General features: G+C 34.1%; 1 protein-coding gene across 1 annotated transcript in view; it reads left to right on the plus strand.

The window, feature by feature from the left end:
* Positions 1-441: 441 nt before the first annotated feature.
* Positions 442-17,570, plus strand: part of LOC132728418 (A disintegrin and metalloproteinase with thrombospondin motifs adt-1-like) — a 37,416-nt gene continuing 20,287 nt past the window's right edge. The window contains exons 1-18 of the mRNA XM_060714063.1: positions 442-594; positions 2,842-2,919; positions 5,044-5,247; positions 5,812-5,844; positions 6,908-6,937; positions 7,874-7,984; positions 8,474-8,478; positions 8,682-8,813; positions 9,554-9,644; positions 10,173-10,211; positions 10,753-10,923; positions 11,294-11,464; positions 12,054-12,224; positions 13,241-13,402; positions 14,259-14,426; positions 15,026-15,193; positions 15,947-16,114; positions 16,845-17,012. Of these exons, the coding sequence (XP_060570046.1) occupies positions 567-594; positions 2,842-2,919; positions 5,044-5,247; positions 5,812-5,844; positions 6,908-6,937; positions 7,874-7,984; positions 8,474-8,478; positions 8,682-8,813; positions 9,554-9,644; positions 10,173-10,211; positions 10,753-10,923; positions 11,294-11,464; positions 12,054-12,224; positions 13,241-13,402; positions 14,259-14,426; positions 15,026-15,193; positions 15,947-16,114; positions 16,845-17,012 (2,098 nt within the window). The 5' untranslated portion in view covers positions 442-566. The remainder of the gene's footprint in view (positions 595-2,841; positions 2,920-5,043; positions 5,248-5,811; positions 5,845-6,907; positions 6,938-7,873; positions 7,985-8,473; positions 8,479-8,681; positions 8,814-9,553; positions 9,645-10,172; positions 10,212-10,752; positions 10,924-11,293; positions 11,465-12,053; positions 12,225-13,240; positions 13,403-14,258; positions 14,427-15,025; positions 15,194-15,946; positions 16,115-16,844; positions 17,013-17,570) is intronic.

Consider the following 17,570-nt stretch of genomic DNA (forward strand, 5'->3'; position numbering starts at 1 on the left):
GTACGCTGCTCAGTATCAACGAAAACAACAACGAGGTGAATGGTATAATAGATACAGTGGTGAATTTAAGAGTGGAAAAAACAGGTACTTCAATTTCTTTTTTATAACAGCGGTTTCAAAAATTAAATTGACTTCAAAAAATATTGCTCTGATTACGTAAATCACGGGTAGTATTTGCGTAAAATGGTATTGCACGGCCGTGCATATAACTTGACGTGACGTCATTTGCGTTATATATGTTAAAACAAAGAGTAAAGACGCGCTAAATGTTAACAAGCGTTACACTATAGGTACGTCAAAGGAAAAAAAATCTTGTTAAACAATCTTCAGCTTTGGTACGTTATAAATTGAATATAAATTGAATTCGTGTTTGTCTATTTCTGAATTTATTGACTTATTGAGCTTTTAGGTTTTTCTTTGGTCATACAAGGAAATAAATAAGATTTCTGTTAAAGTTGATTATTAAGTCACTTTAATCACGATTTGTTTGATATTTGGACCCAATTTTCTGCCATGATTTTTGTGATAAGACGAGTTCATGAACCGTGTTGTGACGCTATCGGTACATGAAAATGGAGGCGTTTTACTTCTTCGGTAAGCTGAATTTGAAAAAAAAGCTATCATTTTCAACAGTTAAATTACTTTTCGGTCCTTTTTCGGTAATAATTTTATGAAAGTGTTTTTCGCAATAAATACTGAAGTGAATGGATCCTATTCTTATTGGTTTATGCAACATTTTCTTTAAATTGGTAATCGGTTTGAATAATTACACGATGAGTGAACGTCAAAGCCAGACCATGGTGTGGACAAGTATGATTCATTTGAGATAAAGTTTGGAGACCTTTATTCTGAAAAGGTTTCCGAGTGAAATTGATACGCATACATGCAAAGTTCATTGTTTTGAGTGCAGTTACGCGCGTCCCAGCTACTGCACTGTCTGTCGGGGATGTAAATTGAGCAAGCTGGTAGATTGGCTAATGATATTTTCTGTGAGGATAACGATAGAAGTGTCATTTTCAGATGCTCGTTAATTGGTTACTTTTTTTTGGGGGGGGGGGGGCGGTTTGAATATTGTGACGACAGGGAATGTGTTTTTAGTTTTGCCTATGATACAAATGAGAAAGAACATCAAAACACTTGGCAATTTGATTCGTACCGGGGGAGGGGGTACAAATCAGAGATCTCGGGATTTTATGTTCTTCCTATTACTTAATATATCCGCGGTTTTGTAAGATAACTCGAATGTACCTATCATTACATTGCAATATTTCATTGATTGTAAATAATCTAAGTATATCTCGACCTGATAACAAGACCACATATTTAATCATTATGCTGAAAACTAAACTTTTAAACTTGTGTAGTGCCTAGATTATAGAAACGAATGACAGTCGAACTTCGTTCGGTCGGACTCTGGAGGCCTTTGCAGATTTGTTCGAAACATCGATAATTCGAAACAACTATCATAACATTCTTTATACTTTAAGTATAACTATATATGAAGATTCCAACAAAAATGAGGTTGAATACAAATATATAAAATTATCTTATAGATTACTATTTTAAATAAAGTCTAACAAAAAAGGGACAAATGTATGAAATTCCAACAGAAAAGAAAGCAAATATTAATATATATGTTTTTACAACAAGATGCTATCAAAAACATTCAGGTCTGCAGCAAAGAATAGCAAATAATATAAAAAAAGAGTCAAATTATTCATGGGTGTGCCAATTGAAATTGATTCAATATTATAATTGTCGTCTCTTATCACAAAGGAAATTGCAATTAAACCATCGATGTTTATATGTTTAGATTGAAAGACGATTTACCCATTAATGTTGACTGGATCATTGCCTTTGTACCATGACAACGAGGGGACATCTCAAAATTGCCAAAAATTACTATTTTGCGTTAATTTTTTGCATCAAAATTGATTTCAAAATGTTGCAGCTTCTCAATGGATTGAGATAGAGTCAAATACTTTTCAGCGTTGGTTACACGTACCTTATGGTCGATCTGGGGTCATTTAAGCCTCTCACAAGTCCAAAATTTTCTTGGCGATGAGGGGGACTGCCGCCCCCCTTCAACCCCCCCAAACAGAAGGGGGCACATCCCCCTTCTGGCAACCTCCTGATGTATCTTTTGGTTGGGGCCGCGCCGAAAAAGTGGTCACTTTTTTAAACAACATTTCTCAAACAAAAACAAGTTTTGGGGCCTAAATAAGGTATTTTTCACCATTTGAGACAACTAAAAAGGGGGGCTGAAAAGGCGTTAAAATGCATGTATATTGCGTAATGGGTTAACAGAAAATGATTAAAATACTTGAAATTACGCAAAATTGCGTTTTTCCATGTTTAAACATGACCTAACTTATAAACTTGAAGAAAAGTTGTTGTTTTGTAGATTTTTTTGATTTTTTTCATTAACCCATTACTTCATGAGCATTTTGTGAAAAATGGCTGTTTTCATTGAAAAGTCTCCCGTTACAAGTTCAAATTGCTATAAAACTATAAAAACTGCTTCAATACTAATCAAACTTGGCTCAAACAAGTGTTGACTGGACCATTGCCTTTGTAACAACATGCCCAGGCCTAAATTTCCTGTTACCATGGCAACGAGGGGACATCTCAAATTGCCAAAAATCACTATTTTGCGTTGATTTTTTCCATCAAAATTGATTTCAAAGTGTTGCAACTTCTCAATGGAGACAAATAAAAACGGTGGGGTGGGGGCACGAAAAACGCGTTAAAAGGCGTGTATATCGCGTAATGGGTTAACTAAAAAAATGTGAGAACAAATTAACCTTGTAAATCTCTAAATCAAATTGATTCTTTTTGCAGCTGTATTTGCATGTCTGATAGGCGGTAATGTCTGTACAGTTCCAATTCCGAAAGGTTGTACCGTCTTTGGCTATGCATGTAAGTGGATTTCGTTTTCAATAACTGTTGCAAAGGCAACACAATATGATATAATCGAATATAGTTTATTTTGTTGTTGTTTGCGATTAACCGTTATTCTATTTCTATTTTTAATGTATTTTATTTATTGTGTTTTATTTTCTTAAAAAGGCCGATTATGGCCAAGGAATGTTTTAATTCGCACTTTTAAAAGAAGAGTTCTATATCTGTGCAACTTCTTTAATAATTTCCAAAAAGTAACCCAGAAGCCAATGACCTGAACCATTGTTTTTATTATTTTAATGCTTGACTTTTAAAGTATTGTATGGAAGTCAAAACACAACTTCGTTTACATATTGCTAACTTTATGACAAATTATTACACATTTTAAGCTACTTTATTCATATAACACACATCTTCCTCTCTGGCGTGGGTTCGATTCCCGGGAGATGCTTTGGTAGTTAAGCGCGGAGGAATGTAGTCAAGTACTGGTGTAACTCTCCAGGAACGATGGTTAGGAAACTACCCTCCTATATGACTGAACTACTGTTGGGAAAAGACGTAAAATGAAACAAACAAACAAACATCCGCTATGCTCTAAAATCATTATATATTAAGAGGTTAAAATGTATTCGTTTCTGGAGAATAATGTGTCTTGCCTTTAATCAGATTACAGCTAGAGCAAACACTATATCCCTATAGTAGAACTTTATCTCTAAAGAATAATTATATCCCTATTTTCCTAAAAACTATATCCCAATATTCCTGTAGTAGAACTATATCCCTATATCTCTTTAGTAGAACTATATCCCAATAGTATAACTATATCCCTATAGAAAAACTATATCCCTATATTCCTTACGTAGAGCTATATCCCTTTATCCCTATAGTAAACTTATAGACCGCCTCCGTGGTCGAGGGGTTAGAGTTGATGACTTCTAATCCAGTTACCACTCTGGCGTGGGTTCGATCCCCGGGAGATGCTTTGGTAGTTTAACGCGGATGAAGATAGTCTAGTACTTGAGTTACTCTTTAGGAACGATGGTTAGGAAACTACCCATCTATATGACTGAATTACTATTGGGAAAAGGCGTAAAATGAAACAAGCAAACAAACAAACAAATATCCCTATATTCCTGAAGTAGAAAAATATCCATATCGCAGAACTATATCCCTACAGTAGAACTATATCCCTATATTCCTGTAGTATAACTATATCCCTATAGAAGAACTATATCCCTATATCCCTACAGTAGATCTATATCCCTAAAGTAGAACTATATCTCTATATCCCTATAGTAGAACTATCCCTATATCCCTATAGTAGAACTATATCCCTATAGTAGAACTATATCCCTATATTCCTATAGTAGAACTATATCCCTATAGTAGAACTATATCCCTATAGTAAAACTATATCCCTATAGTTTTACTATATCCCTTTATCCTTATAGTAGAACTATATCTATATCTCCCTATAGTATAACTTTATTCCTATAGTAGAACTATATCCTTAAATCCGAATAGTAGAACTATATCCCTATTGTAGAGCTATATCTTTATATTCCTAATGTAGAACTATATCTCTATAATGGAACTATATCTTTATATTCCTAATGTAGAACTATATCTCTATAGTAGAACTATATCCTTATATCCCTATAGTAGAACTATATCACTATAGTAGAACCATATCTTTATATTCCTAATGTAGAACTATATCTGTATAGTAGAACTATATCCTTATATCCCTACAGTAGAAGTATATCCCTATTGTAGAACCATATCCCTATAGAAGAAATATATCCCTATATTCCTATAGTAGAACTATATCCTTATATCCCTATAGTAGAACTATATACATATATCCCTATAGTAGAAATGTATCCCGATAGTAGCAATATATCCCTATATAGAAGAACGTATTTAGATCGGATATTTATGCATATTACCAGTGCGTTCTATAATTATCAATACCAATCTTCATAATATAGCATGGAAAACATATCAAAAGTCAGTAAAATTGGTCAATTATTTAACATTGTGCTACTCGAAAGAATGTTATATTTCCACGCTTATATCTTAATCATTTTTATTATTATACTATTTTGTCTTCCTTATTTTTACGTACGTTTCTATTTTCAGTGAACGGTTTTCATCATCTACCGTTACCAATTAACGCAAGAACAGTTATACCCCCGCTGTTCGGGCGCCGCTTTATTCTCAACAACCCACTACCAAAATTAAACTTAAGTGGGATCAACTTTGGCAATTTACATATAAATATGTCCGGTATATTTCAGGCATCTACACAACTAGTTTACGATTCTATAAAACCGACGTTACCACGTAAGTGTTTGACTTAAATGTAATTACGTCATTAATGCCTTGCCGATTTCAACACTTAACTGGTCATGCCTTTGAGCTTTAGTCCTCCTAATTGGCTTTCCCGATACTATTCAGTAAACCGACTTTTAATTTCACATGATTGGTAAAAAGAAATGGCCTTAAGATTGAACGTCCAAGAACATTCTGTTTTGTTTCGCCTGAGAATCAAAACTTATTCATTTCTGGCTATATAAGTTGCGAGCATCTTTGACATGAAAACCGGAGCTAAAATGGGAACTTTGATTTTGAAAATTGGAGCAACAATGGGGACTTTGTTTTTGAAAATTGGTGCAACAACTGGTACTGATTGTAGAATATATTATGTGATCTGTTATAAATCAAAATATGAAATCCCCCTCCCCAAAACAACAAAAAAAAAATAATTAATTTATGCTATGAAACACAAATCTTACCGGCACGTATAGAAAACTGATAACGCTCTCTAAAACTAAGTTATTAAGTTATCACTGAAGAAATTGTCTAATTTTCCCTACCTAACAGTTTGCCTTTCGCGTATTTTTTCAGGTACAAAGGAAGTCCAGCATACATGCAGAATAGGTAATGATACCTTTCATTTTTATTTCTCACTAACTTTAATTTTTTAGTACTTTTTTAAGTTTCGACAAAAAACTCCATTACAACAAAGATGAGAAAATATGTGGTTCTTTTGCTTGGTTTGTAATTAGTTTAGATCTATAACTAAAGTGCATTATTTCTTTGTATTGAAATTGAAACACTGTTTTTGTTTTTATTTTGCTAACTTAAAAGTACATTATTGCACGCATAATGTTTCTTTAGGATCTTCATCTATTCAGTCGGCCATGTATTTATCTCTTGTAGTTGAATTGTGGTTTCTCTATGATGTTATCATTGCAAAGTATAATATTTTATTCTGTATCATATGATAGCCAATATGTGTAACGCATGTGTCAATGGGCGGTGAAGGGGGGCACATAGGCAAAATGTGTCAACTATTGTATGGCAATTGTCAATAAAATTAAAGCGAAACTGAAAGTGATAAATGCTAAAAAATTAGAAAATAGATTTCAATTTTGAGTACATTGTTGTAAAGCACGGTTTGAGTTCAAATACGTGGATATATAATGCCGAGGGCCGAAAGCATTAATTTTGAACGAAAAACCGTGAACTTTTATGATGCATATATTTAAGCACATGTGAATAAAAAAGAAACTTGGTGACAATATGCGGAAGAGATCTACACTGAGTGTAGAAGTGCTTTTCTGGCGTTATTGGTTTATTGACGTCATTTCTGACGTCATACCTCGTGTTAGCATTTATCTTTTTTGTGCTCTGAATATATCGTGTAATAACGAACTTGTTTGCTTTATCTGTTTAATAGGGGAATGGGTGAAGCGTGTTAGAATATGCTTTTGCAAAGATTTTATCACACACTATGATGATTTATGATAAATTAATATGAAATGTATACCAATATATCTTTGATACACTTCAACACATTACAGTTGTGTCCTTTTTACTCTTGTTAGAGTGAAATGTCACTTTAACTGCAATATAGATATATGACTCTAGGCTTCTTTAGTATTTATTCTAAAATAGTATATTTTTCGGTAAAAATAAGTCCGATTAAATTCCTTTGTAGATATGGACACGACGTCACAAAAAACATTAGGTAAGTTTATTTTTCTGACCATTTAAATTATCTGAGCTGATTTTTTGGCCTTATTTAACGATTAAAAGATTATAAATCAACTGTCCTATTTTTAAAATACTTCGTGCATGTTATTTTAATAGGGCATAACCGAAGTCAGTAAATATTAGAATATACTTATAAATATCGTTAAAGACTGTTCTTTGTTAAATATTCAATACAATTAATCTTTAAAAGCGTGGGCCGTAGCTACAATTAAACTCATGCGAGGACTACTCTAACTAACTTTTTTCGATATTGATTCATGTTTCAAATTAAAATAAGCACCTCCAGAAATGTACACTTGTCCATCAGAAAACCGAAGAAAAAAGAAAACAAATGAACACACAATACTTTCTAACGGGGTGGAACCCCATATTTATCCCAAAAATGAACACCGGTAAAAAGTATAATGTGAATTTCCGCTGCTCCAGATGTGAAGCATAACACCAGATGTGACTGTGAAATTAGGTCAATCGCTGATTAAGTTTACAACGTTTTAAACAGTTACAAATGTATATAAAATTCAATCTTTTTTTTTAAGAAAAACGAAATGTGATTCAACCCTCCTGACTCTCCTCTATATTACCCATTTTGGTTTTGGATTTCTATGCATTCTTCATCGAGATATTTTTCCGTCGTGGATTCTGGTGTGTCCAAAACATGCAATGTGTATGAAGAAAATGTCACTAAATTGACCGAAAAAAAGAGATTTTACGATATATCACTACAGGCCGATGCTAAACATTCAGACAAATCCTGATTCAAACATTTATTGAGATTTTGGTACAAACGAAGGTTGCTTCACATCTGGGGAAATTCAAATATACTATTTACCCATACTCATTTTTGAGATGCATATGGGGTTACACCCCCGTGTTTCTTGAGCATATTTATTTGTTCTTGTGTACATTTTAGATTTTGTTCGAGCTATGATGACAAAGTATAAGGTGTGCACAATGTGTGACAACTTTGATACCAACGAAACAACTTGTAACACGATTGGTTTCTGTCCGATGACATCAGTAAGTTTTTTTTTATTTATTTATCTATGTATCTGTTTATTTATATATTTAATTGATACATTTATTTACTTACTTATTTATTCATTTATTTAGTATTTACATTTGTTTCGTTGTACCCTATCTGTCCATAACACTTAATATCATTCAAGTTAAATATTCTTTTGTTGTCTTTGACAAAATACACATTCTATGCCTCAGCTGTTACTGAAATTGCCACCCAAATATTTAGCCAAAAGTAATAGTTAATATAAAAAACGAATTTGTGTCTTTGTATTGCTAAATGAAACTTTCACTAAATATGAACATTCTGTCATCAAAGTTTTACTATAGATGGTAATGTCAAGCCCCTTTAAACTAATTGCTGGGCTCCCGGGATCATGAAATCACATCTATAGAGCTGAGCTTTGGAAAACATATGCAAACTCTCAGCGTTACATGGCCCCGATAACTCTTCTGGTGGTCTGGTGGTTAATATGTCTGCCTCTGAACCCAGGACACGTGGGTTTTGGCCGTACTCGGGTCATGATCGTGATTTCTCGTAGACACCATTACTAGCGGACTAGAAAGTAATTAATATAAACTTCAAGAACTTGTTTCGCAATCGAGCTAAAATGAATATGCTTAAACTAATTCTACAATAGTGTACGTAATTTTAGTCAATGTATAAATGCTTATAATATTATAATATTCTTCCATGATAGAAATGTTACAACGGACAGTCTAATGACCGCCACTTTTGGCCAAAAACCTCGATCTACAGTTTTTACGACGCAGCACACCCAAAAGCAGGATATCACGGATGCTGCTTGTCCACGGACCACAATTGCAGATATGTAAGTCAGTTTGCCCCCCTTCTGTGAGTGTCCACATTTTAAACGATTTTTATCACAGTAAATGGTTAGTTTGTGTCACTGTACACATTGTCGCATGTCGACAAATGTCATGTATTATAGATTTACATCTTTCAAACGAATATGTGCAAAACAAAAGACAACTGAAACAAGAACAACAACAAACTGTCAATAAGAACTACTAAATATTATGCAGATTTTTTTTTTAATGGAATAAAAATTAGAAGATTAATATTTTTGTACATGTAACATTCCACTTTGAAACTGATATAAGATATTTCTGATGTAGGAGTTTTGAATTTATTAGTATAATAGAAGTAAAATAGTTATAGTAGATTTATTATATATAGAGGATATTAAATGAGGGTAGATTCAATACTGAATTTATTGAACTAGTTGTATAAAATTATAATATAACTTTATTCATCGAGTTCAATAAATTAAGTAATGAATCTACCGAATAAATAATATTTCATTTATCACATACCCAACGTAAGAACCGTTAAGGTTAAAATAATTATTTTTGTATTGACGCGGCTGTAGCGTAAGCTAACGTTAGTGCGTCTTTACGCTATGTTGGCAAGTATGTGTACACCCAATGACGTTTCGACAAGATATATGCACGGCTGTGCAATTAAGTTTTAACGGAATCTCAAAAGCAACACTGGTATATGATAAAAGAATGTTATATATTACCAAGATGTGATTTTTTTATATTATAGCACCGATACATTGTAAAGAACAAGAAGAATCAGCATTTAAATGCAGCTAATTATACTATCAAAACATGCACAACATTTGCCTGCAACGGAGGTTAGTATGATCTTTCTAAGTTTCCATGGTGACATTATAAACAACAGGTGCATAAAATCCTTAGAATTCTTAAGTTTAAACATGACATTACAAAGTTAACTTTCCTTTCCTCACATATTGCGTTATAAGAATATTTCTTTATTAAAGATGTTAGATTTTTTGGTGGTTGATTTGTGCCATGTTTTTTTTTCTCCGCGGGGCGCAAGACGAAAACACAAACAAAATGATTGTGACCACTGTGTCGTATTTTTGCCCCTTGGGACGCCAAAGCAAGAAAAAAAGACAGTCTTCAACTTTCGATCCGCGGAGCACAGGAAATCAATTAAACACGAAAATACGACACAAAAGTGATCATTTCATTTTGACGTACTTTCATGGAATAAAAATACGCATGGCATGAATTAGCAACCACAAGATTGCGCCCATTGTAAATAACTTTTCTTTGAAATGAACCTTTATCAGTAGTGAAAAAAAAAACTTTGCAAACGAATGTAATATCAAACGATTTTTTTCTGATTTAATTTCCAGGTGATAGCAACAAAATCACAACGCTTTTGGGAAGACTGCGTAAGAATATTCAATATTTATTTCGTTTTGGGGAGTCTGGAGGTTAAAACAAAAACTAAATTCTTTATCTTTAAGTTTTACAGATAATAAACATCCGATTCCTAATTTAAACTGCCTTCACGTTGGTACAATAATGCTGCTTAACGTATCCTAGTGAACTAATACCAGGTAATAACCCTAAACCCAAAGCCAAATCTGGCTTCTTTCCCCAGTTTTCGTAGAATGGATATTTTAAAACCGAGAAGGCATTTTCCACTGTGACGTCATCACTTTTAAGAATATCAATATAGCGACTGAAAAAGATAAGCTATATATAAAGTGTCAAAGTTGTATTTCGATACTCATTAAGCCGTTTTCATTTATAGATTACGAGCTATTAATACTTTTCCTTTTAAGAATTTCTGACAAAGAATGAACATGTTGAAAATAACCTATCTAATCGCCGAGAAAATGTAGTTTTAGTTTTTCAAAAGTCTGTTTTGCAATCATTCCAACGAAAAATATATATTTCAATATTTCTTATATTTTCGACATTAACAAGAGGATGGTAGGTGGGCTGCCTGGGGCTCATGGGGTCAATGTTCGCGCACCTGTGATACAGGAACTAAACATAGGACTAGAACATGTACAAACCCAAAACCGACCGGCACGGGGAAGCCGTGTGTTGGATCTTCTTCTTCAACAACATATTGTCATGGTCCAACTTGCCCTGGTAAGTACATTTAAAATGTATGTATTTATTTTATTCATAGACTATTAAAAGCTTAACCAAATGATTTCAATTTTACAGTGATGCTTGCCTTATATTGTATAAACAACATATATTACTGCTAACTTTACCTGATTTATAATACAAAATATGTATGTTTGATCAGTTGATTGGCATAAAATAAGACAAAAAACACGCTGTTTATTATTGTTAACCCTTCATTCTTGTTTAAATACCGTATTGCATTCAGGGACGGAACGTTTTGTTTTCCTAGTCAAGGAAGGCGTAATTCTAAGTGTCGGTTAAAATAGGAACATATTATTTTTTAAAAAATTTAAATGTTTGATGAAAAAAATCTTTATCTTTTTACCAGTAAATGGCCACTGGACTTCATGGACAGTGTGGGGAAGTTGTTCCGTTACATGTGGGGACGGGATAAAGTCTCGTACACGGACTTGCACTCATCCGGCTCCATCACATGGCGGTAAAACGTGTGTAGGGTCATCCGGTGCAAATACTACATGCAGCTTAACAGCGTGTCCTAGTAAGCAAATAAATTAAGCTATTGTGTTAGATAATAATAACATGGTTTATACATTATGGTCCTAACAGTTTGCAGGTCTTGCATCAATGCAGATGAGATTCGGACAGACATTCCATTTTAAACACAATATGATTGTTACAGATATGATGGCTGATTTGTAATGGGTTGTAATTCGCTCTGCTGGGCGCAAGACGAAAATACGACAATGTGAACATTTTGCTGTACTTTTGCTCCGCGGGGCGCCAGGTAAAACCAAGCAGATACGAAAAAGTGGTTACTTATTTACTTTGCTGCTTTTGCCAAGCGCCCCACAGAGCTCATGGCACATTATTTTTGCCTGACGCCCTGTTGAGCTAAAATGCGACGTAACACAAATCATAGTAAGACAAACGTTCTAAATGTAACAAAAAATCAATTTCAATAATATACATGTTAATTATTATTTATAACACAAAATTGAAAGTAAGCATATCTTTGTAATAGCATTTATGTGTTCTTTCGAAGCTTCATTCATTGAATTAAATAGCAAATGAAGAAAAAATCTTATAAATTAAGGTTGCGTCTGTTAAATTGTTAAATTGTCTATCAGTTGACGGACACTGGGCAGGATGGGGTCATTGGGGATCATGTTCTGTCACGTGCGGAGGAGGAACAAAATCTCGTCACAGATCATGCAGTCATCCAGCTCCATCTAACGGTGGTAAAACGTGTAGTGGATCATCTCATGTGTCAGCTTCATGTGGAACAACACATTGCCCTGGTATGTCACGTGACAACACGTGCTATTTTTAGTTTGTTTGTCTGTTTGTGTTATGTTTCGTTTATTCGCACAGTCATAAGGAACATTTCTGTCTGCTTTATTTTCTTATACCTAGTTTTGTAAATGTTTTTCGGCAAACATACATGGTTTTTACGCTTTAAATAAATTTTGTCAATTTTAGTTTAAACATATTTATTTATGCTCGAGTAGAGGCTGGAGTAGAGACTGAACCTATGATCCCTGGGTTGAGAGGCATACACCTTTACCACTAGGCCATCAATCCCCCACCACTTTTTAACCCCCCCCCCCCCCCTTGTCAACTTCCGTATTTCATAATGGGTATGATTATGATTTATTGATAAGTAAATTTGACAACATATAACAGGATCTTTGAATTATGAAAACATAAATTTATTAACTTTGTCATAAATGATATTGATGGTACCAAACATTAATCGGAAAACCGGCGATAAAGCTTTTTTCATCAAACAAAAGAGGCGAATAATTCTGGAAAATGAATGCAAAACAACCCTATTTTGATAAGCCTTTGATCGGATAACAAATACAAATTGGGTTTGAGTGCATTCACATTCATGGAATTGAAGGAAAACAGTGTTTAACCTTTTGTAAACGTTAATTGTGTAAATCAAGTAATGCAACCCATGTGACTTTTGGATTATCGTAGTCTTATACATAATACAGACTTTACTCGATTTAAGTATATTTCATCGATACTTTTGCTTTTATTTAGAGAATGTTATCCCAACTATATTGATTCAAAGACGAACGAAGCATGTGCATCGTTGTGTAAATGCACAATGTACAAGGATGGAATAGAACGACTTATTTATTATTGTGAAATAAAATACACTTCCGACATTCTTTGTTCGCATCGAAAAAATTCCGAACGTGTTACATGCATAGTTTCCTTCTTTCTTCAACTTAAAAATACACATTAAATTGTAGTGAATTATTTTGCATACGTATTTTCATTTATCAAAATATCCGACTTGCAGTCGATGGTCACTGGCATTCGTGGCAACCTTGGGGCGCGTGCTCAGTAACATGTGGTCATGGAACAAAAACACGTGTAAGAACGTGTACAAGTGTATTATACGGTGGGCACACGTGTACCGGAAATAGTCAGTCTTCAGCAACCTGCGGAAGCCCTTGCAGTGGTATGAGATTTTTACTTTACATGATATAAGGTAAATACACTCCATATTGTTAACATTTTCAGAATGTAATTTGCTGAGTTGAAGAAAAATACCACATGAGGGGGATATGGTACATGATTTAAGGGTTTTTTTAGTAGACTTTGAATATAAACGAATATTGCTTTACCTCTATATAAGGGCAAACATGAGTTTAATAATGCTTGTTTCCTGCAGTAAGTAGCGATAAATGTGACATTATTTGTCAATGCCCCAAAATGTAAGAAAGACAGTAGTATTTTGACTTCCATACAAAATACTAAATCACTATTACTGTACTTATTGCCAAGCAGCAACATATGAAAAGACAGGTCAGGTAATTAGTCAATGCAAATTGGTCTCAAAGCAAAACAAAATGCAAACAGAAATAAAAACGTTAATAACTATTAAACATTAAAACAAGAAAATACTCTGTAAACAGGAGGAAACTTCTTGGTTATTTACAACTCTGGAAACGTCCTTGAACATAACCACACATATCCTACTTTTATTTCATGTCATCTATATGTGTAATTTATATTCAAATTGTTATTTATGAAAACCATTTGTTTATGATACATGTTATTTTTTGGTTGATAATTCGGTCGTTTCAAAAGCCTGACATATACCTATGAATATTTATCGTTTTATATTTTGTAAACTATTTTAAACGGCTGTGAAATGACTTTATAATTTAAATTCAATCGCTGTTCAGAACTGTATATACATGTAATAAATCACGTGACTAGTCAATCAACCAATCTGCACACTCATGTTAAAATACTGCAAAAAGCTATCAAATCGCTAGGTATCTGTAAAAAATATTTTGATTTTTTTTCAGTCGATGGCCATTGGAGCACGTGGAACTCGTGGGGCAAATGTTCGGTCACATGTGGACACGGAAAAGAGACACGTGGCCGAACGTGTTCTAACCCAGCACCAGCATATGGTGGAAAGGACTGCATCGGGGACCTCACGGACGAGCGTCAATGTGGGCAGCCATGTCAAGGTAGAGTTATTTGTCCCTTAGAAAATTGCGAATGCACTTAGAAATTAGCTTTCAGTAACGGTTTGTTTGAACCTTAAGATGGTTAGAAGAAGCAAAATGTTTCCGTTTTCATTTGTCTGCATACATGTATCAAAATCGTATGAGAACTCAGATGGGCTTTTTCGGAGTTTTCTAAAAGTACAAGAATTATTTGTTCTAATGGGTTCTCGGTAAGAAAGGCAACTGTTACAGACAACACAAAACAAATAACTCGACTTAATAATACACGTTTGGTTAAATCGTGAAAAATGTCTTCAGAATTTGGAATAATTAGAAAGAAGTATAATCGTTTTAGGAAATCAAGTTTCGTATCAAATACAGTAGAAACCCATTCATTTTATACAGGCAATACTTAAGTTAGAATATGTAGGAAGCTTTGTGCTTCAGCCTAAAGACACACTCTTGAATCTGTTATTGGAACCAAGCAGTAGTAAACATCGGGGTTTGAACCCAAGTGGCAAGCAATCATTACGCTATTATAGTTTGTAATGGGAACTATGATGGATTTACGTAGTTACGAGGTAATTGTGTTTTAAACCATTAATATATATTCTTTATAGTTGATGGTCACTGGAGCATGTGGCAATCATGGGGCACGTGCTCTGTCACGTGTGGTAGTGGCAAAGAGTCACGTGTGAGAACGTGTTCAAGCCCTAAACCTGCTCATGGAGGAAAACAATGTGTCGGTGATTCGACAGCGTCACGAACATGTGGCAAACCATGTATAGGTAGTTTCTCGTCATTCATATATATGTATATATGCACATTAGATATGTATCTGTATTGTAAACAGGTCAATTGTAACCTATCTCCATAACCCGGGGGACCGTGTACACATTCAGGCAACCGCCAGGTAAACGTCTAGCCCTGTAGAGAGAGGCAGATAGTATAACCTCCCTCTGAATCTCGCCCCCCCCCCCCTCTCAGGAAATACCTTGTCAATGCAGGTTCGATCTATACCCTATTTTTTGGCACAGACCAGGACAAATTAAAGCATATACACATGTTAAATCACTTCAGTGCAGCCCATACATCCCCTGAGTTGCTTCAAATGACGTGTCATCCTAAAATAAGACACTCATTACCTCCCTTGATGTACTGATACGGAATGAATCGTTGCGCTTCAATTATCTGTTCAGAAAAGCATTAATTTCTGGTAGAAGTTACTTCATTATATATTTTATTGTTATACTAACCGGTCAGCGTTTTTTGTCTTTTGTTTTCATGTGTGCTTTTGATTAATACTCATTGGGGCACAATTCAGTATCATTTTTTCTAAATCATGTTGATGCCCAACACACCGTAAGTTTATCTGTTATTGAAAAATAAATGCCATGAAAGGATACAAGATCACGACTCGTTTAATCATTTACATACAAATAAGAAATACAACTTTAAATCTTGCTTAAACCTTAATGCGGGTTAGTACCTACATAGAATAACTTAAAGTCTTAGTCTATTAAATGTATTTCAAAATATAGTTGACGGTTCATGGAGCGCTTGGCAAGCATGGGGAACATGTTCTAAAACGTGTGGAGATGGTCTTCAGTCACGTGCTCGAGCATGCTCAAACCCTTCACCAGCAAATGGCGGGAAAACTTGTGCCGGTGATTCTTCTCAATCTCGACACTGTGGAGATCCGTGCGTAGGTAAATATCTACTTATATATCAGAGAGATAGTCAAGAACACTAGTAAGATGTCTCATTTCTAATTTATTTTTTTTAATTTTATAATCAAGAAAACAAAGCAGAATTAATCCGACCTTATCAAGCTTTTAACCGACGCAAGCTGGTTCGCCTTGACCTTTTACGAAAAAAAATGTCATCTAAAGAATAACCTAAAACAAAGTTTTTAAGATTTCCATGCAAATCTTATACTTGTATTTGTTTTGCTCCCAGAACATTAAGCATAGTGTAGATTTTGCACTATATGATTTTAAATATTCCAACAAACTATTGTGTAATTTTTCATCTTTAAAGCTACATGCCTCCAGATAAGTCAAAATATTTCAAAATATTTCAATGAAATAAAACTTGAGATAAGAGTACTAAGATGTATGGAAAAGTGAAACGTTTTAAGGTTCAAGTAATATTTTACATATTATGTGCGATTAAAGTTTTTTTTAAATATTTACAAATATATTTCTACTGAGTTACTTACGCAATAAAGGCTATTTATGCATAGTTTGAGCAGGTTTTTTTTCTTCTAATTTACGTGGTTTGTAATGTGTAAACTGCTTCCTTTTGGTTACTTCAAAATATTCCATATTCAAATACATTTTCAAAATTTTCATGAAAATTAGCATAAATCTGGAGGTGTACTTTTAAGTAGTCTCAGCATAGTGAAAATTTTTTATTATTTTTTTCTTTTTAATATAGTTGATGGCCATTGGAGCGCTTGGCGATCATGGGGAACTTGTTCAAAAACGTGTGGTAATGGTCTTCAGTCACGTGCTCGAGCATGCTCGAACCCTGCACCAGCAAATGGCGGGAAAACTTGTGCCGGTGATTCTTCTCAGTCTCGACACTGTGGAGATCCATGTAAAGGTAAATATGTTAATTTTTCTACAATAGAAAGCAAGCAAAAAATCACATGTGTGAAAGTATTGTACGTACATTTGGCAATAAATGTGGCAAATCTGTTTTGGGCCCTTAAAGATAACGTTTTAACGTGGCTTAAGGCATGACTTCTCTAAAGGATACTGTAATGAACTGTTAAATTGACAATAAAGGGTCAGTTATATATCTCTTAAAGGACACCAACTGTATGCAAAATGTACCGTATGGTTTACGAGTTGCAACTACTAGGGTTTTCCCCCGACTCCCAATTTTTTATGCTTAATGCAGTTGACAGTAGTCTCCAATGTTATAAGAAACTGTAAAATCAGTAATATACCTTAAAGTACACCAACTGTATGCAAAATTTAAATAAAGTTTTCCGTATGGTTAATGAGTTTCAACTTTTAGGATTTGACCCCACCGAAATTTTAATGCTAGTAATGCAGTAGTTGTAGACTTTTACAATACTCTTCACATAATAGGTATAGCATCAGAGGGGTCAAACCTTAAATGTCCATTAGATATGCCTTTTATCAAAGGTAAAGT

This window comes from Ruditapes philippinarum, unplaced genomic scaffold, assembly GCF_026571515.1.
Source record: "Ruditapes philippinarum isolate M1 unplaced genomic scaffold, ASM2657151v2 ctg1501_1_1_1_1, whole genome shotgun sequence".
Taxonomy (NCBI): Eukaryota; Metazoa; Mollusca; class Bivalvia; order Venerida; family Veneridae; genus Ruditapes; species Ruditapes philippinarum.